Here is a 24,286-nt window from a genome sequence, read left to right as displayed (position 1 = left end):
TGCACAAGAAAGAAAGGATATTGTGTAGAAATTTAAGGATTGTGGATGAAAAAAAAAAAACTCAATGCTTTTTAAAAAATGTTTCCTTTTTCCTTTCAAAATTACCTTAGTGAATATTAAAAATGTGAGACCCACACTATGTCATTTGAATGTAACAAGTGAATTCTCGTATTATTTTTGTTTCTAGATTATAGAAAGTTCGAGCCTTCGTTATGTGATAGAAAAAAAAAGCATAAATCTGATATATTTCGTCAGCATAAAAAGGAAATGAAAATATAAATTTAGACATCTCCAATATCGGAGGATGATGTAACATTTTATTTGTTATATACAATAAAATTAATGTTTGGTTAGGTAAGATAGGAAAACTTTTAAATAAAAACTAAAACTAAAATAGTAGTTTAGGAAAAAAAATAGTTAATCAAAACTGAGTTTGGTGTGATTAGAGCTTTTACTTCCTGCACCTCTACCATTTCTTAACACACTTCCAAATTTTAAAAATGATATTTTATTTTTCATAAAAATGATTTGGGGATTATAGTTAGGAACAAGTTTTTCGGAATTTTAGAATAGGATTTTTAATGAAATATTAGAACAAAATTTCCAAAAGGAGATGTCCTTTGAAACAGGTTTTTTGAAATACGATTTGTGAAATGTATATAATGTGTGAAATTAATTTTTCGGTACATCCCTACATAAAATGTGTTATGGGAAGAAATTTTCAAAACATATGAAATGAGTTCCAAAACAAGTTTTTTTTCTCATTTTCTCTCTTCTTCCTTGGATTGTTCTACTTCTTTCCTTCTTCCTCTACAGCAGCGTTGATGATAGAAGTAACGACAATTGTGTGTTGCAATAATGAAAAGTGTCTGATGGAGTACAGATAGTAATGTGAAGTGCAGGAAGCAATAGCCTGTAATGAGGTGCGGAGTATAAATGATGGCCCAAAGTAATGAAGACCCAGATATATAGCTGATTGGATCAAACAACTTCGAATAAAAGCTTACGTGTCAAATTCCGATTGACTGAGATGACAAATAACTAATGGAATTCCCATATAAAGCTACAATCCCCAACATCATGGTTACTCACTCACTGTCGTAGTAGTAGCGGCGAAACTGAGATCAGAAATGGCGAAAACGACGTTGTTGTTGCTCTGTACGCTGCTCCTCTTCGGAACCCTGGCTCTCACCCAGGTCCCAATTTTCTTATTCAATTTTCTTATTTAACTGTGGAGCTTGAGATCGAGACTCTATTTTATTAGGGGGAAGTCAATCTGTATATCATCTCAATCTAAAATGAAATCCCGGGCCATAGAAATGTTTGAACTGCAATTGAGTTTGACGCCAACTTCAATTCTGCTTACTTTATTTTTTATTTTGAATTTATTGGTCAATGTGTGGGTCACAGGCGAAGAAATCAAAGGAGGAATTGAAGGAAGTGACGAACAAGGTTTTCTTTGATGTTGAGATCGATGGAAAAGCTGCAGGTCTCTAAGCTTCCTTCTTTTTATGCCTTTTATTAACTCTGTTTGTTGTGTCTGTGTTTTGCTTTCATTGATTTGATTCGAAGTGAAATGAGATGATAGATGACTAAAGATACCTTCTAAAATTATAATTGAGTAATGTCACACACACTTTAACACAGATCATTTCCCATGAGCAAATATTAAACAAACTTATTTTACCAACGATCTACCTATAATGAAGGAATAGTGATTCATGATAGGTAAAATATTGGTTAAATAAGTTCGATTAATATTTGAGTTGTGGAAGTGATTTTGGATGTTTTGGTAATGTAAGTGAAACTGGGAGGGTGTGTCTAATTTTTGCTTGATAATGAATCCTTATACTGTACAAACAAAGTCTCACATCCGATAAAATATGAAATACACATGAGTTTATATACACATAAGATACATCTCTTAGTAAGAAGTCTTTTGAAGTGATATCAAAATCAAATCCGTGAGTATTTAGCACAAAGCTAGAGTCTAGGGAGAACTTGGTTGTTTTTAGTGTTATTTTTTTTTGTCCTTGATCAGGTATACTCATAGCTAAAGCTGTAAAATTAGCCGGTTTAAGTAATATCCTCCCCGGAATGGCAACTCATTTTACAAGTAAAATTCACCCGGGGTCACAATCCACTTGTACTATAGTTGATATAGATAAGTGATTCCACTGTTGTTAGATACACCATGGCTGTCATGGCAGATTTTTTGCCAACTGCCATAGTATGTAAAGGGAGGCACGCTATGTCAGCAAAATAATATTATTTTATATGGTGCGATTTTGTCCTTCCACTATCTATCATTGATAACGCTGAGTTGATGTTATATCATTCCTTTTTCCCATAATTTTGAGTATGAAATTTTGACCGTTTGTATTATGCTATGATGATTGACTTTCCAGGTCGTATTGTAATCGGTCTTTACGGGAAGGCAGTTCCAAAAACTGCAGGTTGGGTTTCTAAATTCTCTGCATTTTTATTCTTATCAATTATCATTTTTAATGTTAACTGAAGCCTTGTTTTTATTTCCGTTTCTGCAGAAAACTTCCGAGCTCTTTGCACAGGTGCTCTTGTGTCTGCTGTTTCTATGTTTTGATGTTTATCATATAATAGTTAGAGAACTTGTTTCCATCCTTTTATTGAGTTTCAAATTCAGTCGTGTTAGAATAAATAGATTCATTCAATGTTAGAAATGATGAGTAAAAATCCAGCTGTAATTAGACTGCTCTACTCATTAGAACAAATTGAGGACAGCTTTAATAGGAAGACATAGTTGAGTTCTTAGAGTGAAGGTGGATTGTTCTTTATTCTCGTGGTTCTTTTCACTGATATATGAGTTTAATATCATTTCCTCTTCCCTTAATAATATTACATAATGATATCACTGCTTGGATTTATAATGTGCACATGTTAGTCTTACAAATTAAAATACATTCTATATTAAATTTACATTTTTTCCAAATTATTAGGGGAAAAGGGAATTGGTAAAAATGGAAAGCCTCTCCATTACAAAGGTAGCACATTCCACAGAATTATTCCTAGCTTTATGATCCAAGGAGGTGATTTTACACATGGCAATGGAATGGGCGGAGAATCAATTTACGGAGAGAAGTTTGCTGATGAGAACTTCAAGTTAAAGCATACTGGACCAGGTAATATTCTTGTATTGTTATAGTTGTTTCTTAAACATAAATTCAAACGAACCTATGATGGGATTAAAGCCTTTTTGTTATTTTATGTATGAGCAGGTATTCTGTCAATGGCAAACGCAGGTCCTGATACCAACGGTTCACAATTTTTCATCACAACTGTGACAACAAGCTGGTAATTTAATCCAGATCAAAAAGTTCCTAGAAGAACACAAATATCAAAATCTTATGTTGCATATTTCATATTTGTATTGTGCATAATGATTTGATTCTGCTGTGATTTTATCCATCAATCTGTGAAGAAGGCTGTATTTGGTGTAACCATTTGTGCAGATTGTGTAGTGTTACTTAAGATATATAAACCAACTCTTTTTTGGTTTTTACTAACTATTAATGTATTATGTATTTGACAGGTTGGACGGAAGGCATGTTGTTTTTGGTAAAGTTCTTTCTGGAATGGATGTTGTTTACAAGGTTGAAGCTGAAGGTAGGCAAAGTGGAACTCCCAAGAGCAAGGTTGTGGTTGCTGACAGCGGTGAACTTCCTCTATAAAATGTACACGTCAATTCTCAACCAGGACTTGTTGAAGCTGTTTCCAGTTTTTTATTCTCTGTACGGACCACTTGACTTTTCATAAGCATCTGCTAATAGGTTTATGGTTATTTCTGTGTGGAACTTAGTACATGAAGTTTTCTCCTAAACTATAAAACGGGAAATAGCATTTTTGAAGTGAAATTTATGGAGAAAAGTATGTGAACATGACTGTCCAAGATAAATAGCATTTCATAATTCGGAGAATCTTAATTTTCCTACTCTTGATCTGGTCATTAACAATTCATTCCATCTAACTCAATCCTAATCAATGTTATTATTTAAAAATTATGTTTAAACATAAACATCATCTTCGATAAATATAATTAAGGGTACTCCATAATTTAAAACATATCTCTACATGGGATGAAATCGATCGTATGAACTCAGAAATATTAAATGAATCGAACTAATATATTTAATGAATGTAAATTAGGTAGTTTTGTTTATAAATACTTAATTTTACACCGTTAAATTCGTTTAATGTTCTTGAAATAAAGTAAAAGTTTTAAATTATCTTCAATCATATTTAGTGGAGATGTATAAGATTAACTTTTAAAATATGAGCATTAGATTTGAAGTTTGTTTATATTTAAATTTACTAAAAAAAATTTAATATTTAATTTTAAATATACAATTATGGTAGACAGATAAATTTGGAGTTAAGAAAAAAAATTGAATAAGTATAACTGTGTGATTAAGATTGTTTTATTACAAATGAGATGGAGTGCTAGTAAGTTGTTTTGATCCTAAAAATTGGTGGAGCCAGAGCTTGTTCTGTATTTGGTGAGAAAAGTAGTTTCCTTTTTTTAATTGGTCCTAATTTTCTACTCAAGGCAAAGTTTTAACTTCTTTTGAAAACTAAACATGGTTAAAGTATATTTGTGAAATTGTTTTAATTGAAATGCATGTTATATTTTTTCTAAATTATCGTTCATGTAAAATCTCAATCAACCACTCTTGTTTCTTACCAAAACCATTAAAGGAACAGATTATCTTCTTCTAAATCTTCTTTTTTATAAGTTTATGAATATCAATGTCCTCAAGACTCATTGTTCATTATCACAAGACTTTCAGTAAACATGATTTCTCTGTAAGCCAGCAAATAGTATATATACCATTCCTGATGTGAAATAAGAATCAATACAAGGGTACCATAAAAGTATATAAATGTATATATGAATAATTGTTAAAATCATTACTTGATTATTAATATCAATTCACATAAAAAGATATTTATCCACCACATATTGTTGTAATCAATTCTGGAGGTCCTTGTTACAATATGAAACAATTACTAATTTTCACTCTGATGATAAGAGACAAAAGTTTTAGCTTAAAGGATCACTCTTTTTACTCACAAAAACTCTATTTTGGTTTGGAAAATAATATTTTTAATGGTAAAAATATGTTGGTTGTGTAGCTTTTGTAATAAATTTCTACAAGAAGTTTATAAAAAATGTTTAGATCTTGTTAGCTCCAATGTTATTTTCAAATTACCTACCTTAAAGAATTAGTGTCAACAACTGCAATTGTGGTTAAAGAACTTCTTAAATGGCCATTTATTCAACTAAAATGTCTATGCAAACAGTTTTTATAAACTCAACTCATAATTAGTAAATTTTATTAATACACAAAAATATACTAGAACACCTATAGACACAATACTCTCAATAAAACTATAATTTAACATTATTACATACAGAAAATTACTATAATTTATATTTATATATAAAGAGATTTCTCTTTTTGGTGTTCACTTTATTTTTTACTTTTATCTTTTAAATTATCGTTTTATTTAAATTTAACTGATTTTTTAAGTTTAATTAATTTTTAAATTTTAACTATTTTTAAAAATTAAATAAATAAAAATTATCTACTAAATTAAAAAAATCATTTACAAAATAAATAAAATTATCTATAACTAAATTATAAAAATTATTTATTTTTATTTTTAAATTATAATTTCATTATTTTTTTCTTATAAAAAAAGTAAACATATGTGTGTATGTGTTTTCAATAATAATAATAATAATAATAATAATAATAATAATAATAATATAACGAGTAGTTGTACATTGAGTCACTTTAAGACATTACGATCTTCGAAGGAATGACATCTTATAGATACTTAATATAATGATTATATAAACATATAAAAATAGCACTATTACTTTAGGAAACATGCAAAAACTTCTTAAAAATATGGATTTAGATTCAATTTAGTCCAACCTCCACATTATTCCCTTATATACATCTTTTTCATCATATTACTAGTTAATCTAAAATTTTGAACATTTCTAAATTTTCGGTCCATAATGCATTAAATTCAACAAGTCTAACAACCTCTATGACAGGATTTGATACAATCTCAAAATTTAAATTTTAGACCAATTTAATTTAATTACAAAAAACAGATAAAAAGTTATTATCCAGTTTTGTATATGATTTATTATGATATCTCAACAAAACACTAGATTTGCTATTATGATTTCTTGCAAGAGACCGACACAAATCAATGTCATTTAGTTCTACATTGGATGTTAAAGTTGACTTACCAATTCGATTATAAACTCACTATTTTGAGCACTACCACTCAAATTTACCAGACTTCACCAAAAAACGATGTCATTCAGCACAAATTGCAATTGAGCTTATACACTTGGAATTGTTAACTCTTGAGTTTAACAGCTCAAAAGGGCAAAGTTGAATCTAAAATCCCTGAAAATTAAATTAAATATGATTACATATTCACACCGCTGAATAATTAGCCTACTCTGGAAATGCAATTCTGACTCATACAATGATACACCAAAACGTCCCAAGATCTAGCTTGGCTAACATATAATGTACATGTGAATGTAACATCACTAATTTATTTATTTTGGCCAGGATAATGATCTAATATGGTACAACAATCTGATGCACATAACTTATACATCATGTTTAATCAATCAGTGTTATCACTGTCACTGTTGGTGTCCAGAAAGCTATACTCTCTCCATCCGCTGAGCTTAATCAACACAGTTCCTTGGTTCTCTTCCCTCCATTCAATTGCTTCTCTCTCCAAAAGGTCTATCACCTGTGATGACAAAAATCACAAGAAAAATAAACCACCATTTACAAACAATTCAATTACCCTTTTAATAACCAAGTTCCAAAATGTTGACCAACATGTAAATACATTGAAAACTGTTTCACAGTAGATGTAAGAGGACATAAGATAGGATGGAAGAGGGTGAATTAGACCATACTGATTGTTTCAGCTTAGACTTTCCAAAACCATGTGATCCACATCCTGTGATAACCCTTAGTCTCTGCACAGCTGAAGCAGAGATATGAAATAAAGGCAATCAGATAAATAGACAGATGTAAATACAAATGCAATTCAATAACGCAATGTTGGTTTAGTCAAAAAGTCTTGAGAACATGTGAGAACCTAGGTCCTCAGAAATGCTTACAGGGAACATATGATCCAAACAGAAGGTGGAGTTTCAGCATTTTCATTGCTTGTTTCACGTGTTGCCCATGTAAATCAATAGTTATCACGTTTTCTATTCCCTTGTTTCTGCATATGTCACAAACAGTAGCTTAATAGTAGCAATAGTAAGTACATGAGGCGATTGTTGAAAAGGAAGTTCTCTGGCTTTATATTTTAAAGAAATCCACGAACCTAGCTATAAATATGTCATGGCTGGCCCTAGTGTCTGCTTTCTGAGCTAGTTTACTTTGTTCTTTACCCTAGCCAGACACAGAAATAGTTAAACATCATATAACAAAGCAACCCATAGTAAAGGAAAGGTTCGGACAAAATACAGTTAATGTAAAGGTTAATGAATTGAGATTCAAATGGTGCAAAGATAAAATATCACAGATTATTATAAATATACGTCTCGAAGAAAGATAAGAGTCATATGTTTTCCACACAAATTCTGCTGTTCTTTTCAAAGAAGAATAGACCTGATCAGAAAGATATGCAGCATAAGCTCGATCCCCTTTGCTGTACGCTGTTGCAGCCTGCAAAATAATATCACCCTTGTATGTTACCAACTGACATTTGAGCTCAATAGCAAACTGGCTTAAAGATCACGATGAAATAATCCCTACTTTCTTATAATAAGATTTCACTGAATCCCACTGCTGGTTTGAATCTTCCCTAAACACATGATATTCATCTCCCTTAGCTACAAATGACAAAAGCAAAAGAATCAAATGAACTACCATGTTTCAAATTCAACACCATCAAGGAAACCATCAAAGTGAAGCATACAAAATTAAGACAATCAAAATGACTAAATACACAATAAGATTTTGAACTTTTATAGTTGGATAGCTTTTCAGTTCTCTTTTCCTCCTTTTATTTTTACAATAAGAAAGTGTTCTTATTGGATAGGCTACCAAAGGCTGGCATTTTAGACAAGTAGAGATTGTTAGAACAATTTTAAAAATTATTCGGTTTATTAATTTTAACAAAACATATATTACTTTCTTATATATGACTATTTGGTTTAATTGCACATTTTGTTCCTTAGATGGCAATTGTGTGATTTTGGTATATCAGATTCCAATGGCATGATTAGGTCCTTTTGGTATGTATTACAATTGCGCAACTTTGGTCCCCTGTGAGTCTTCAGTTAAATATTTAACAAATTTTGTTTATGTGACATTGGACTATAAGGTGACAGCTAACATGTTGCCTCATACATATGTTATCATGGCTAGATTACACCTTTGGTTAAATATATGTCATGTCAGCGTATATGTCAGGCAACACATCAGTTGCCATGCCATCATCCAGTGACACATCAACAAAGCTAAATACTTAACAGTGTCAATTGAGGGACCAAAATCGCACAATTGAGATACTTGTCCGTAGGACTCAATTTGCACAATTAAAACTAAAGGTGGACAAAATTGTATAATTATAAAACCTAAGAAACCAAAAGTGCAAGCCTAACTATATTTGTTTCCTAATTTATCATTGTGATTTCATTTCCATTTACCAATAATATATCACCCAACTTTCCTCCAATTCTTTTAACATTTTATATCTTTTAAGAATAAATTTATTTTCTGTTTTACCCTATATTAATTCCTAATTTTTTCTGAAGAAAATCATTGAAGACAACATACCACAAGCATTGCTTGAATGCTTGTGCTGCTTCTACCAATTGAACGAGATCAACACCAAGGAATGTGTTTGAGAAGAACCCCAATTCACATTTTCTGACAATATTCAACAAGATCCAACCTTTTCTAACAAATTGTACCAATGTAGCAGAGGTAATCTTGCCAAAAATGCATGATGTATCCTCCTTGCTCTGACTCAGGTTGCCTAGGATGGCAGGCACCCAAGCCACCTGGCCACACCACATAGAGATAGGTAACTCAACCATATTAATTTCATTAATCCTTGAAATGAGTGAATTTCAATCCAACATACTCAATAAAACAACCAACAAAGACCCATTTAAAAAATCATAATAAAAAGTAAAAGACAAGGAGAAATGAGCAGGCAACAGATCATAAAAGTATTTGCAATTACTGAAGATCAGCCAACTACTTTAGAATAGTAAAATGGAACCACAAAAGCAGTAATCGACAAATACTGTTCAAGATAAGCCAGCAGTTGCAAGTATTTCAAAATTGGCATTATGTACCATATGTACGTTGCTGAGATTCTGCAACAAGTGGGGAAACATTGAACCCAGGTCCCAAAGACTGAATTTTCTTTACTACATTTCTCCAATTCATGCTATCTTTGTCATGTTCAGCGCTTTTAGGAAAGTTAAACAAAGATTCCAACACTTTCTGAGGAATGTCAGACTTCGTACATTCTGAGCTAATACCAGAATCAACCATAGAATTAGAGAGGACCTCCGCATATTTCCTAAAACGAAGAAAAAACTAAGCTAGTGGAGTTAGGTAGGTTCCGAATACCAAGATCCTTGTTTAAGAGGATGTTGAGATTTGAATGCAAGAAGGTGCAAGGGCTAATCATAAATGCTAGAATACGAGATTAAAGTAACAGGCAAATCAAAATTAAAAATAATAAGTTCCACAGCGTTCTTATGTAATTTGGTACTATACTTGTCTTGAGAGTGTTGAACCTGTGACTACATGCAAACTACAGCAGCTGTCTTCTTCTCCAGCCCAATATTATATCACTAATTCAATCAGTACAAAAGTGGCACGTGTAAATGTATATTTTTATCTAAATGCCTGACTCTGAGGAATTCAGCCAACATTATAGCTCAGATTCAAGATTGAATTTACTTCAGTTTAATGCAATGAGTTGAGAATGATAATATTTGGCCTGCTTAGCATAATTACAATCCTAGTGGATGTAGCAGAATTTCATCAAAATGAATGTACCTTGAGTAATTCTATAAACTTCAATACTTAAAAGAGCAAAAATGTATATGTAAAGATACAATTGCAATACTATGCATCAAGAGATATCTATCGGAAATTCAATTGCCAACTACCGACAATGATTTTACTTACCAGATTACTTCTATAGCTAAATATAATGATTTGATGAAACAGGTAAAAAGATGTTTCTTGAGTTTCATTTGTTTTTTGGAAGGAGGGGCATCATGGGATAGAAACAGAAAGAGAAAGCTATAATTTATTGAGTCTATACCATGAAGTAGCAGCATAATACATTGATATAATTTACCTTCCAAAGGATCCAATAGACCATATATTATCTGACATATCACCATCTGAAGAAATAGATGTGGACTCTGATCTCCTCTCTATCAACTGTTACAAAAAACTGCAATTAACACTATGTACAACTATCTATCAACTGTTACAGAAAACTACAAATTAATACTATGTACAGCTATGATACCATACTTCAATTTGTGTTACTTATCCGTATCTGATACTTTATTGATACTTATCAATGAAGTATCTAATCTATAAAGCAGTAATATTTTTTATGATGACAATAATTTACAATTTTTTATTTTGACAACAATTTACAACTTTTTATTTTGACATCGTTTAATACATTTTCTTTTCATTTTGATTCACATAATAGCAACCATATATTATCCTGTTTTCAAGAATTTTTGAAAATTTTTCAATATACATATATAATATATTGTATCCTATCATTTTCAAAATAAACGTATTGGTATATTAGATATGTGTCGTATCTAATACACGTATCTTATACATGCATCATACATGTACAAGGGTGCGGATACTGAAGTTAAAAATACTTCCAAAATCAACAGTCTTTAGTCTTACAACTCTGTAGAGTTGAATAGACAAATAATATAAAAACTATATCACGTAGTGCAATTGCAATAGCTTAAGAAATAGGCACATTACTGAGTTTTTGAGAACACAAACCAATTCAAAAATAAAACAAGCGCAAATTTGAATCAGTATAAAACACAATCCAATTCTACCACTTACACTGTCATTGGGGTCAACAAAGACTCTCCCATCATCTACGTTGTCTACTCTGTAGTTAGGGTGTCTACCAGTACTGGATTTCTCAACTGTAGATCCAGCTAAATCAAGCAATACATTTGAGGCCTGGAAAATCATTCAAAGCTAATCATATCATATAACTAGCATAACTTTATTTGATCTGTGTGGCTCCCTAAAACTCTTGTAGAGATATGAAAGTAGATACTGCAACACCAATACTATCCATTCACACAAAAATGTCCACAGAATTAAAAGGAAATACAACTATAATAGCCCCATATAGTGGCCAACAAACTCGAAAACAAAAAAATGGTGCCAAATAAACCAAAGAGACATGGATACAACATTGTATGCACACATAACACAATAAGGCATGGGAGTACCTCAGTATAAAAATCATAAATTAATACTGCTATGATAACACATAAAATTGATATTAAAAAATTAAACCACAAGAGAAAGCATAAGTCTTTATATATACATAATTGAATTGCTAAAATCTATCTGATTATTTTGGTATTAACGTGTATTGGAATAAAATTTAAAAAATAAAAGTAAAAAAATTATAAAGGTGCAACTAAAAGTATTTAAAATATCTATGATGCAATGTCCAACATGGATACATACACCACAGTTATGACACGCCATTGCTAGCATTTTGAAAGTGTGTACTTATACCAAACAACAAAAACAACAGATTATGTCTACAAAAATGTAACTTTGTTTTTACTCTGTTTCCTATTTCCCAAATTTGGTTCAGTTCAGATATGTATGTATCAAGTAAACTCAAAAGCGAAAAGACTTAAGACAAAAAAAACTTTCCAATCAACCTGCACCCATAAGAGATCCCCAGAAACACAGCTGACTAGCTGAGTCTGAGGATATCACCATCTGCTTTAAATATATCCACCACAAAACCAACAAAAAGAGAATAAACAAACAAAAAACAACTTTTTTTAGTACAGATACAACCATTAACTGACTAAAAGTAATAAGTGCCATATTGAAAATAAAAATAAAAATAGAGCATCAAGTGCTAAGGACAAAATTTTACAATCTCAAAATGCAATCATACCCTTTCAATATCATATCCGCACTGACCTGCAAACACAAATTCCAAAGTCAGGCCATAAATAAGAAACTAGTCTACTAAACAAAATATCAAAACCGCCTCATAGAAACAAGTATACAATGTCTTCAATAAGATTGCTTGCTAACTTTAAATAACTATGCAAAGACAAATTCTTGCTTGCTATAGCGCACAAGAAAAGACAAAAAGTCTAAAAGCAACATCAAATCACTTTATGGAAGAGGAATAATTTACTTCTATTTAAACTCAGAAGAACATCTAAGCTTCCTTTTAGAATCACATCAAATGGTTGAATCTTTAATAAGATTTAGGTTTAATACAATCTTTACTTTTTATTTAGTCTCTACACAATAAATTATTTACTTTAATTGCTATGCATACTTTTCTAAACTAGCTTTAGCACTTATATACTAAATAATGTATGCAGGTATAGACACTTAGATCTATTACAGAATTGAAACCAAAACTTCAAAAAAAAAAAAGTGACATTTAGTCATTTATTTTCACAGCCAACAAATCCCGCATCCATGCTGAATTCCTCATCAAGTTTCAATATACAAAATCTAAAATTGAAAAGCAAAAAACATCAAAAAGGGCAATTTACTTACAAAGAACGTCTCTAACAACAGCCAAGTTAAGATCACAATCCTCCCCAAGCATAGAGCAGAGGAACTGCTCTGCTTTCTCCATGTCAAAAGCTTCATCATTAGCACTAAACCCTTTGTTACTTCCCTTGTTCCTCCTCACATATTCCTTCCCCAAAACCGTTGAAACAGTTCCAGTTGAAGCAACCACCTTTTTCTTCTGCTTCCCCCCTTTGAAACCGCCCACAACAAACCCCTCCCCACAATTCTGTTCCGCCTCCTCCTTCGACCCCAATTCCATCCCCGAAGAAGAAGAAGTTCCACCGCCACTGCTTCCACCACTGCATGAAGAAGAGCAACATGAAAACGAATCCTCCGACAACCCCTTCCTCAGGATCTCTGAAGCCCTGTGGAGATCAGACCCTGCAATGTCATACGCTATGGAAGCTTCCCTTATTGAAGACAACGAGAAAGCGTCCACCAATGCCTCCAAAACCCTTTTCTTTCTCTCCTCTTCTTCTCCCTCCACAACCCCTTCTGCTCCTTTTTTCTCTTCAGCCTTCTTCGGGGGCTTCGGTCTCTTCTTCTTCCTTGGGCTCTTCATATCCGAACAGGTAGAAACGGATCTAGGTCCTAACGAAGAAACGGAATTTCAGACGAAAACGGGGTCGAAGATTGCTTGGGAGGGTGAAAAGAGAGATTTTGAAGAGGGAATGGTTGATGGGTGTAGAAGGCGGAACGGCATGGCAAAATCTCACAGTTTGGGAAGAAAACCAATAGCATGAGAAAAACAATATTCTTTTTATGGCAAGAAAAATAATAAGTAATACTATTTACATATTATTAAATGGATGATAAGATATAAATTAATTTTCTTTCTACTGCAGATAAATAAAAGATAGAATGGGTTTAGTTTCCTTCTTTTAGGTCAAATTGTGTAAAGTTTTTAACAACATCAGTCAAATCAATGTCATTTTTTATTTGATAACAATCTTTTTCTTCTTAATGATATGATTTTGATAAGAATCGGCAGTTTATACAGGTAGAATATTCTCACCCGATTGATATATGACTTGGTTATTTTTTTTATGATAATATAAATTATAACATGGATAGTTTAAAATTGTGAATATTATAGATATCCATAAATATTTAAAAAATATATTTTATAAATTTTTTAAATAATTTTGAAAAAATATATAAAATAAAAAATAAAATTAATTTAATTTAATAAAATATAAATTAAATTTTAATTTTAATTTTTTAACATGATAAATATATATATATATATATAGATAAATATGATGATATTAACATCAATATAAGTGAATATTAAAATCCACCTATTACCTGTCTAAATGCTAGATGTCGACAAAGACGTTATTTTTGTCATCTAATTAATATTATATTAATAATTTACAATCATAATAATCGTACGGTTAACTAATTTGGTACGGTTAATTGTAATATTTACGATAGAGGACTGACTCAATTCAATATCACTAAATATTAGTTTTTGTTACTGTTTGATAACTTTTATACTATTGGTAAAAAAAATTATATTATTCTATTTTGTATTACAATAGCACACAATTATAGTAATTTTTTAGGGTAAATTAAATTGATATTTTCTTAATTGATATTTCCTTAATTGATATTTCCTTAAATGATATTTACATTTATTTATTACAGGTGTAAGTGTAGTGTTTTAAAAGTTAATAGAGTGTATATATACTGTTAGAAAATTATGAAATAATATTTTTAAATTGAATGAGTGTAAAATTATAAATAAAAAAAGAATAAAAAACTAGAGTTATCCCTAATTTGGTAACAAATGTTTGGTTTAGCACAAGTAATAAAATACTAAATAAGATTAATGGATTTAATGTTTAGTATATCTAAATTTTGATTAAAACAATATTTTTCATTCAACGTATTAGAAAACTGATAAACCAAGTAAAAGGGAAAAAATAAGAAGGACAGAAATAAGTAAAACAGTTTTAAACTGTTGAGGAAATAGGTTTTCAATTCTTTTGGCAACAGTTTTATTTTGTCCTTTTCCTTTTCAAATGAAGTTCATTTATCAAATTTTACCATATTAAACAATCAGCAGAAAAAGTTTTGATTTCTATTGAAAAAAGATTATATATAATCTGATTAGCTAGATTATATATAATCTCATTCGCTCTTTTAATAAATTATATATTTTTAAAAATATATTAGAGAAAATTAGTAAAAATATTCTCTTTCTTTTTATGATAATAAAAAGTAATAAAATTATTATATATTGTTATAATTATAATATTAAATATAATTTTTTTATAACTTTACTGTAAATAGTTTTTATATATATATATATATATATATATATATATATATATATATATATATATATATATATATATGTATATATATATATTATATTGTTGGTGGTTTTATAATTAAAAAACTAATTATGTTTAAAAAAATATAATTAAAAAAATCGATCAAATGTAAAGAACCGGTTACTGTAACGTCCCGGCAACTCACAGGGACCATCGACTGTCCCCACAGATCACCACCAGGCTTTCCAGTGTGCTTTGTCCTCACTCGCACACTTTCCGGGAAAACTTCCCAGAAGGTCACCCATCCCAGAATTACTCCAAGCTAAGCACGCTTAACCATGGAGTTCTTATGGGTCAGGCTACCGAAAAGTAAATGCATTTTAGTGATATGAGTAGTCAAATCAATTCCTTTAAGCTATCCTTCAACTGTATAGTCCCATACCTACACAGTCTCCAGATCCCTCTCATTCCGGTGTATGTTCGATTCGTCCATGTACCCCTTCCACCCGAAGCTGCCAGGAGCCGCTCCTTGTCTGTGCCCCCTACACCATGCTTCTTGCACCGGCGTCACTCCCCGCCCTCGTCTCCGTGCCCGGGTGTCACAGTTACTAAAGGAGTAAAATTGATAAAACAATCATTTTAATTTAAAAGAACTTTTATTTAAGAGGTAAAATTGAAAAATAGATGTGGGACACCTAAAAAGGAATCCGTTTATATATAGGTATATAAAAAGGAGGAATCTATTATATACTTTCTCTAAAATTAGTCAAATAATATTTATACTTTTCTAAATTTTAAAGGAGATTCACCTTTTTTTATTATTTTTAATAAAATAGTACATGTGTTTCTTGTATTTTTAATAAAGTGTTTGTTTAAGGATTGATGTGAAGTCTTATAAAACCTAATAGAAAAGATTTTTATAAATGATACTCATATATTTTATTATTAAAAAGTTAAAATTATAAATAAAATTCATTTAAGCATGATTCATTTAATAAAAGCATCTATGTTTTGAAAATATTTTGATTTGAGTCTATCTTAAGACTTCTAAGGTCAAAAGTAACAAATATCTCCGATAAGATTTGCTTATAAAATAAGTTATATTTTTGCTTTTTTTTTTCTTGAGTCAATTCTAAATTCTATTACATGTGACCTTTAAGAGGTTTTCATGTGGATTAAGATAGTTCTAGCTCATTCTTTATTTTTGTGATCATGAAGGTGTATTAAAATAATTAATGAAAACTCTTTTTTCTCTATACTATTTGAGAATTTTGGTTTGTAGTTAAATTGAGAATAGTAATAGAACTGAATTGTAATTTGATTGCTTGGACAGTTGTTTTGGAAATGAATTAGTATTAGTTTCTAGAACTGATTTAATTTGATTAAAACTTTCCAATTTGTTTTATCTAGAATTATTTTGAACTAAAACAAGGTATTATAAACTAAAAAAGAGAGCAAGAATTACATAAATAGCCAAAATTTATAGCCTGTTGCAGTCAAATTAAAAGCTAGGACTCTTATACAGTGCTAGACAGTACCATATAATCGTTGAACATCACTCACAAGACCCAAGGCATTAAGTTCTAGTTGTGCAAGACATTAGACACAACTCTGGTACCATTGGACGCAATGAGTTCAAGTGATCCCGAGTGTTAAATGTCACTTTGAAATAGTTAAATGCTCACTTGATCACGAAGTCTGACGCTAGGTACTTTTTTCTTACATTACGCACCACATGAAATTGAACCACATGAAATTGAATTCAGGGTCCCCTAGGCTCGTGGTGTTAAGTGCTTGCTTGATTTATATGTTTTCATGTTTTATTTTATGTATATACGTTGTTGTCTTATGAATAATGGATGAATTTAAAATAAAATGTTATATTTAATTGTATGAATGAGGATAGTGTAAAGATTTCTAATGAATAAATGTTACATTAATCTTAAGTTAGGATGTATTGAATGTTGATTTTGTAAAAGGATTATCTTATAAAACTTCTTATGTAAAGGAAAATGTTTAGTTGTAAGAGATGAAAAAGGTTAATATTCAAAGTTTTGGTAAGAGACCAAACTTGCAAATATAGAGATACATTTAAAAAGGTTAAAACATCTCAAATAGTCTATTACTCCATAAACATGCTTCAAACTGCAATGTTTTTCATGATAATGGTTTAAGGGGTTGGGGGCAACAAAGACGGAAGCGTAAAAATGATAGACACCTTATTGTTCAAACTCCTAAAACAGCAAAAAAATCTCATTCATTGTTCAAACAAAATGAATTTGTTCTCAGTTATTTTTCACCTCATTTAACAGTAAAAGTGAAACCAACAAATAATTATTTCGTAGAATCTATATGATTTTTGTAAGGTAGAATCAATTTTGTGTATTATCGAATCTAAAAGTTGATACTTTATATGGCTACCAACTCTTCCTCAATGGTTTGGTGATCCACAGAAGACTTTAAAATACCTTCAGTTATAGAATTGCTCCATGTTTTATATACATGCTTATATGCCCAAGAGTCACCACGACTCAATACAGTTTAGTCATCATTCATTAGAGGAAGTCAATCAAGACTGCCTCAATTGCAAGACATCAAATGAGGAGACAAATATCACATATTATTACCATCTGATCATCATATTAGAGCAGACAAATACACATAACAGCATCTAAGATCATCAATCTGATCGGATTCCACCCATGAAGGTCCTTGGATCAGGACAGTTTCCAGAAAATTGAGCTTGTGAAAAATCAAAACCTGGATTCTGCAGGAGGGCACAACAGAATCATGAGTAGTGGTTTGAATAAGGCAATAAGATCATCATAATCTGAACTATTAAAATCTGGGTTCCACACAAACAACAACATTAAACCATAAGGAACGGTGCTTTGAGCAGAAAGATTGTTCCACTATAAACTAAATCAAATAATGTTATTAATGGCTAAGGCTACAATAGTGTAACACAATCTTTAACTGGTGCAACAGACAGTTCTTGAACCTTACCAAATGGCAATTTAATAATCATCAAGTTAATTTTTAAATCACTTTATGTCTGTCCAAGATGCAGAAATTCAGGAATCAGCAATGGACTAACTGCCACAGGCACTACGAGATATTTCAGAATAAGTGGAAAAACCTTATCTTATTGACTATGTCGATGAATTCTGCGAATTCTATTGTATTTATATAGAAAATGTCTGTGAGTTCTACTAAGCCAGGAAGCGGTTTCAGAAAAAAAAAAAAAAACAGTTAAGAACTGTTGGAAGTCCCACATCGACTAGAGATAAGGCCAAAATATAATATATAAGTGAGGTGCAAACCTCACCTTACAAGCCGGTTTTGTGGGGTTGAGTTAGGCTTAAACCCACCTTCTAATATGGTATCAGAGCCATGGTTAGAGCCTTTCCTAGCGAGTTCTAAGTGACATTCTATTCTTCTATTCCACCCGCTATCGGGCTGTTATTGGACCACCCAATTTCTACTATCACGTATGAGATGTCTATACCTCAGCGTGAGGGGATGTGTTGGAAGTCTCACATTGACTAGAGATAAGGCCAAAATATAATATATAAGTGAGGTGCAAACCTCACCTTACAAGCCGGTTTTGTGGGGTTGAGTTAGGCTTAAACACACCTTCTAATAAGAACCAAACCCAACTAAAATTTAAAAACTGAACTGTTTTTTAATAAAGAAACTGAAATTAACTGAATTTATAATTACACTGAACATAACCGAACCATAAAAACAGTTCAAATTTGAGAAAACAGTTAAAACATTGAATTTCATTTGCGCAAACCATTTAATATTTCAGTTTAATTAAACTGGTTTTCCAGTTTGGTTCAGTTTTCAAACAATTCAGTTTGATTCAGATTTTTGAACATTCGTACAGAGGGAAAAGATGTATTCCGTTATGATAGGATAATCTGCATCTGATGACAGAGTAGTATTCTACATAAGTTATGGCAATAACATATATTAAAGGAGGAGGGATGGGGTTGGAAGGATAGAGTAATGAAGCTACTAGCACTAGCTAGAAGCCATGACTTTGGGAAGCACTTAGAAAATAGAAATGTAAAATAAATCAAACTTCTTCAAAAAATTAAAATCAGCTTATGTGCAACAATTTTATGCAACATTAGATGAGAGAACTTCTATAAAAGTTGAAGTGCACAAGTTGATTGAACTTTAATTCATTATACTTATTTCCATTTTTGTTTAGGGGGAGTGTCAAAATTCAACACAATCAATTCAGACCAGAATAATCCATGTTGGCCAAAAAAAAGGTAAAATCTTGATTCAGAGTTCTGGATACACTCTAGCAAGAAACTTCAAAATATCTTAAATATCATGTACGCACGAGATCTAAGCAGATGCACCAAAAAATGAAATTATCTTCCAAGTTCAAGAATATCGTTGAAAAAGTCTAATGTATGTTTATTTATAGGTGAACTCATTGACATTTGTTGGAGAGGATAAACAAACACTAAAATGGGAGCTTATCATCTAGAAATAAAGTATCAAGTGTTGGTAGTCAGCAATCTTAAAAACTACAATTTTCATCTTAACATCAATTTTATCCACATTAGATACCCACAAATTAGTACGAAGAAATGAATAATACCTGCTAATTATCAGATCCTCTTCTCAATGTTATACACTACTTAGGCCAAAAAAAGTATCAACCAAAGAACACACTTTGGAAATAGTGGAATCCAACCTAACAGCTAGATGGGTAAACCCAACAGATGAATATGAAGGCAATAATAATAGCCCATTAACTAGTAGGAAAAGAAACAAACATAATAAAATTCATTATTTTTTTAAAGTGTAGAATACACAGGATTTTTAAGTATACACAAGTGACATCAAATAATTAGAATTAATATCCTAGAATCCATGTTGATGATTGCTTCTTAATATTAGTAGTTAGGCAATTAGCTATTGTATAAAAGTAATACTTTATGTATCCAATACAGAGAAACAATAAACTTTGACAATGATTGAAGTTTTGGTGCTTTGATACGTGAACAGTACCAAAACTTGAGGGCAACACAACTATATTAAAAATAGTATTAAAAGTAGTTTTTTTTTATCTTAAAATGGTATGGATAAAGGTTGGAATGGCACGGGTTAAATACTCAGGAATAAGGCTTATATGCCAATAATAATCAATAGGCTTATTTAGTAACTAGATCCCTGTAATTAGGTCTTTGTTTCGTTTTATTCCCTATATTTTTTCACTCAATCCTTACTTTTTAAAAAAGATTCAATACGGTCTCCTATTTTTTTAAATGAAATTGACATGATGATGTGACACCTTCCAAATAAGGTTAATGTCAATTTAACCGAAGGTGCCACAAGATGAATTTTTTCGCTTTAATAAACCAAAAGAAGCTCGACATATACTTTGAAATAAGGTATGATAAATCGTCATACCCCAATTATCCATATCTTTTAAATTATCTACAAGCTTAAAAAATTTAAAACCTATATAAGCATGAGTAGAAAAATAAAACTTGGCTAATCCAAGTAATATGTACAATCTAGCAAAAATTTCAATTTCAATATCATCATCATCTTTATTATGTTCCTCAAATTTACAAAAAAGATCCTCAAAAGAAACACGACTTTTTGTTAACAGTGAGGATGAAACAATAAAAACATTTAGAAAAGTTGCGTTTCTTTTGAGAATTTTTCCAACTCATATGCTTGTATAGATTTTAGATTTTTTAGCTTGTAGATGATATGGAATATATAGATAAATATATTTGGGGAACGCCGTTTATCATACCTTATTTCAAAGTGTCTGTTGAGCTTCTTCCTGTTTATTAGAGTGAAAACATTCATCACATGACCCCTTCCGTTTAATTGACATTAATGTCATTTGGAATGTGTCACATGTTAAATCAGGATCATCTTCTACCTAGAAATCCCTTTGTTTTTTTTTTCTTTCTCCACCTCCCTCCACCTCCCAAAGGAAAGGTTAGTCAACCTAAACCCTAAATCAGAAAAGCCCCAAATTATTGAATTCAACAACTTGTAATTGAATTCAAAACCTCAAACAACTTGGAGGGAGGTGGAGGGAGAAAAAAAAAACAAAAAAATAGCAACGGCATTCCAAGGAAGAAGATGATCCACATTTTGACAATAACACCCTCCGAATAGGGTTAATGCCAAATCTAACGAAAGGAACTATATTGAGTATATTTTTAAAAATAGGGACTCAATTAAAAAAAATTATAAAGATCAAAATGAATCAAAGACCTAAATATAGGAACCAAATTTTACTAATTAAGCCATAATTAATAACATAAAGAGCAAATAATCATAACATATCCCCATGTATTTGAGACCCAAATTAATCAATTATAAACTTCCTCATTAAGTAAAAACTGGAAAAACACTTGACCATGCAATGTTACACAGCTGAAGCCTTAAGGTACTGCCATAAAAAGTGCTTTGAATGCTTTCACAAAAACAATTGCATGATTTTAAACTACCATCTCCCAACCCTTGGGCAAATGCAGTAGAGTGAGCTATTATCATGATAAAAGAACGAACCTCTCTTCAAACACACACAAACAAAAAATGAGAGCTAAAGATGAATTGCAAGGAATAAGAGAATAATGTCATAGTATAATTTTTCATGTAGAAGACTGAAAATGAATTACTAAAATTTCAGACCATAACAACAAAGGACACTAAGAAGCACATGCTACACGTCATGGGATTGATGCAAATGAATTCCAAATTGAAACACCTGGAAAAGGATTGTGATGAAAGCAAAACTTACCTCCTCTTGAAATCTCTGAAGCATGAGACGCTTCTGTTCAAGATCAGTAGAGTAAGGGTCCAACTGACCCTGACCTAATATTGGAGAAGCCCATGTCTGGCCTTTATCTCTCTTCTGCAGTGTTATATGCATTATATCATCCTCTGCAAGTCGAACTCCAAAATCAGCATCACCAACAAACTTAACCAAATCACACTTATTTCATCACTGATTTTGAAAGAAAAAATCTTCCTAGTTGCATTCCAAAGCCAAACACTTATTTCAAGAACTTAAAAGATTATTATGAAAATCAATAAATTTATAACAGATATCTATTTCTTCTATGGAGACTCGATACTTCAGAGATGGGAGTGTATCGTGTAGCACATGTCAAAGACTTATACTCCTCAGATGCTTCCAAATACGTATACAAAAAGTATCCAACTTTTTTATTTAATTTTATAATTCTTTTCTAAGACACTTCTGGGATACTTTTAGGTGTATTATCCAAAAAGTATCCAATTCCTTTTCATTTGATTCTTTTAAGATTATGATTTGGATAATTCCCAATAGTATTGGAAAAAGTTTGTCTAAAGCTTCTTGAACAATCATATCCTTCGTCATGTTATAAGAGAAATTGGCCTAAAAGTTATGCCTTTTCTCGATGATATAAACAGAGGAGAGAAGAGTCATACAATTAACATTAGATAGAAATTTAAATTTAGCAATGCTTCTGAATTGTAAGCTATTGTGTAGAGTCGATATTTACCTTTAGTTCTACAATAGATGTTTTTGTTCATCCGCTTAGCTATGGTACAGAAAAAGCTATACTTTTTCGTTACTATGACAGATGTATTTTAGTAAATTGTGATCATCATAGTTCTGAATTAATAAAAAAGGATCAATGTCTCTTTAACTATCATTATTCTACATCTATATAAAATATTTTATAATTTTTTAACATATCATGTCGTATTCCGTGTGGTATTGTACCCATGTCATACTAAGTATCTGGGCTTCATCGTATTTCTGATTAGATCACAATAAACAACACTGACTTTTACACCGTAAGTGCATGTATGATTAAACAAAAAATTATATCTACAAATCAATTTGGGGCGAAGGGGAAAAAATTAGGGATTGATTAAACCTTTACCTAGGGTCCAAAAAGAAGAATCTGTCTTCACCGGGCAAGGGAGATCATGCTGAGAAATAACACACAGATAAATAAGGGGAAAAAAATAAAATAAAATAAAAAAGCAACAACAAAATTGAGAAAGGATATGAAGAGGAGGAGAATTATACTTACGTTGAGATAGGGGGGATTGCCTTTGATGCCAAGTTCGAGGTGCTTGGACTGAATCTTACAGTAGAATTGCTTGGAATGGACGTTGGGAGGAAGATTTATGTAAATATTGACCTCGTCGAGGGTTTGATCCCACTCGAACACCTTTTCACCTGGAATCACACGCGCACACACAGGCTTGTTTAATTCGGATTCAATTGACGAAAAATCACAACAGAATAGAACAAACATGGAGAAATTAAAAAGTACCGTTGTGGATAAAGCTGTGACGTTTTTCGGGGGCTAATTTTTCCGCCATTTGACGTTCTAGGGTTTTCTACACTCTTTCTTTTTCTTCTTTCTTCTGATTCTTATTCAGTTATTCTGCTTTCTCCTTTGTTCGCGCTGTTTCCTTTGCTATTATTTTTGGGAACTGTAAAATCTGCAGTTTATAATCTCTGATCAAAGAGATACATTATTTATGTATTTTCTTAAATTCTTAAAATCTAAAATCAAATATTTTATCAACACAAAAATAATAAATATATTTATCCATAATTTTATCTTAAAATTATGACAATATCTTTATTAATGTATTTGAGTGTATTATGTTTAAAGAAAAGCTGAGAGAAAATAGTTCATTTATATGAACTGAGACTGAGAACAAATTCTGTTATGACAGTTGCTTTTCCAATTTCTTAAACTTTGTTTTTTTATTTACATGTTTCCATTAGTTATTATTCTGAATTAAATTAGCATTTACACAATTATAATTTTGGTATTTGTATTTTACAATTTTTCATAATTTTAATATGCGACACTGGTAATGTCGTAGTCATGTTAGATTTGGTAGATTTAATACATTATTTGATTCCTACTTTTAGGAGTTTGGTTTAAAGTAATCCTACCAAGACTCCATAACGGTGCAAATGTCACGTCATTATCACCACTCCAGACAAACCCTAATTTCTCTCCAAGAAATCCTAGCCGCCGCACGATCCAGTGCTATCACCGCCATCATCGCCGGCAA

The 24,286-nt window shown here is 31.2% G+C and overlaps 3 protein-coding genes across 3 annotated transcripts; 1 reads left to right on the top strand and 2 right to left on the bottom strand.

Annotated features, from left to right (window-relative positions):
* The first annotated feature begins 1,037 nt into the window (after positions 1–1,037).
* On the top strand, positions 1,038–3,912 carry LOC108343388 (peptidyl-prolyl cis-trans isomerase CYP19-4). The gene is made up of 7 exons (XM_017581639.2): positions 1,038–1,196; positions 1,411–1,489; positions 2,409–2,456; positions 2,547–2,570; positions 2,976–3,158; positions 3,255–3,330; positions 3,569–3,912. The coding sequence occupies exons 1-7, from the start codon at positions 1,131–1,133 to the stop codon at positions 3,705–3,707; spliced, it is 615 nt and encodes a 204-aa protein (XP_017437128.1). The 5' UTR covers positions 1,038–1,130; the 3' UTR covers positions 3,708–3,912.
* A 2,445-nt stretch (positions 3,913–6,357) lies between these two features.
* On the bottom strand, positions 6,358–13,667 carry LOC108343320 (SMR domain-containing protein At5g58720). Its single transcript, XM_017581528.2, has 11 exons — positions 12,897–13,667; positions 12,274–12,299; positions 11,181–11,303; positions 10,429–10,514; positions 9,407–9,636; positions 7,854–7,930; positions 7,707–7,763; positions 7,420–7,487; positions 7,208–7,314; positions 7,001–7,071; positions 6,358–6,828 (listed from the first exon to the last, which is right to left on the bottom strand). Exons 1-11 carry the CDS (start codon positions 13,474–13,476, stop codon positions 6,697–6,699), a joined length of 1,557 nt encoding a protein of 518 aa, XP_017437017.1. The 5' UTR covers positions 13,477–13,667; the 3' UTR covers positions 6,358–6,696.
* Positions 13,668–17,654: 3,987 nt separating this feature from the next.
* Positions 17,655–23,702, bottom strand: LOC108341136 (uncharacterized). Its single transcript, XM_017578789.2, has 5 exons — positions 23,527–23,702; positions 23,281–23,429; positions 23,128–23,176; positions 21,993–22,135; positions 17,655–17,963 (listed from the first exon to the last, which is right to left on the bottom strand). Exons 1-5 carry the CDS (start codon positions 23,573–23,575, stop codon positions 17,877–17,879), a joined length of 477 nt encoding a protein of 158 aa, XP_017434278.1. The 5' UTR covers positions 23,576–23,702; the 3' UTR covers positions 17,655–17,876.
* Between the last annotated feature and the right edge of the window lie 584 nt (positions 23,703–24,286).

Source organism: Vigna angularis, chromosome 6, assembly GCF_016808095.1.
Source record: "Vigna angularis cultivar LongXiaoDou No.4 chromosome 6, ASM1680809v1, whole genome shotgun sequence".
NCBI lineage: Eukaryota > Viridiplantae > Streptophyta > Magnoliopsida > Fabales > Fabaceae > Vigna > Vigna angularis.
Note: the sequence above shows the minus strand (reverse complement) of the source record. Positions and strands in the feature narration are given on the sequence as shown.

Coding starts and splice junctions, on each gene's coding strand:
- LOC108343388 (XM_017581639.2), top strand. CDS start 1,131: ATGGCGAAAACGACGTTGTTGTTGCTCTGTACGCTGCTCCTCTTCGGA. Junction 1,197..1,410: donor GAACCCTGGCTCTCACCCAG/GTCCCAATTTTC, acceptor TGTGGGTCACAG/GCGAAGAAATCAAAGGAGGA. Junction 3,159..3,254: donor GTTAAAGCATACTGGACCAG/GTAATATTCTTG, acceptor ATGTATGAGCAG/GTATTCTGTCAATGGCAAAC.
- LOC108343320 (XM_017581528.2), bottom strand. CDS start 13,476: ATGAAGAGCCCAAGGAAGAAGAAGAGACCGAAGCCCCCGAAGAAGGCT. Junction 7,931..9,406: donor ATCTCAGCAACGTACATATG/GTACATAATGCC, acceptor TGTCATTTGTAG/CTAAGGGAGATGAATATCAT. Junction 7,488..7,706: donor CTGCATATCTTTCTGATCAG/GTCTATTCTTCT, acceptor GTGTCTGGCTAG/GGTAAAGAACAAAGTAAACT.
- LOC108341136 (XM_017578789.2), bottom strand. CDS start 23,575: ATGGCGGAAAAATTAGCCCCCGAAAAACGTCACAGCTTTATCCACAAC. Junction 23,430..23,526: donor TCACAGCTTTATCCACAACG/GTACTTTTTAAT, acceptor GTGTGATTCCAG/GTGAAAAGGTGTTCGAGTGG. Junction 23,177..23,280: donor GCAATCCCCCCTATCTCAAC/GTAAGTATAATT, acceptor GTTATTTCTCAG/CATGATCTCCCTTGCCCGGT.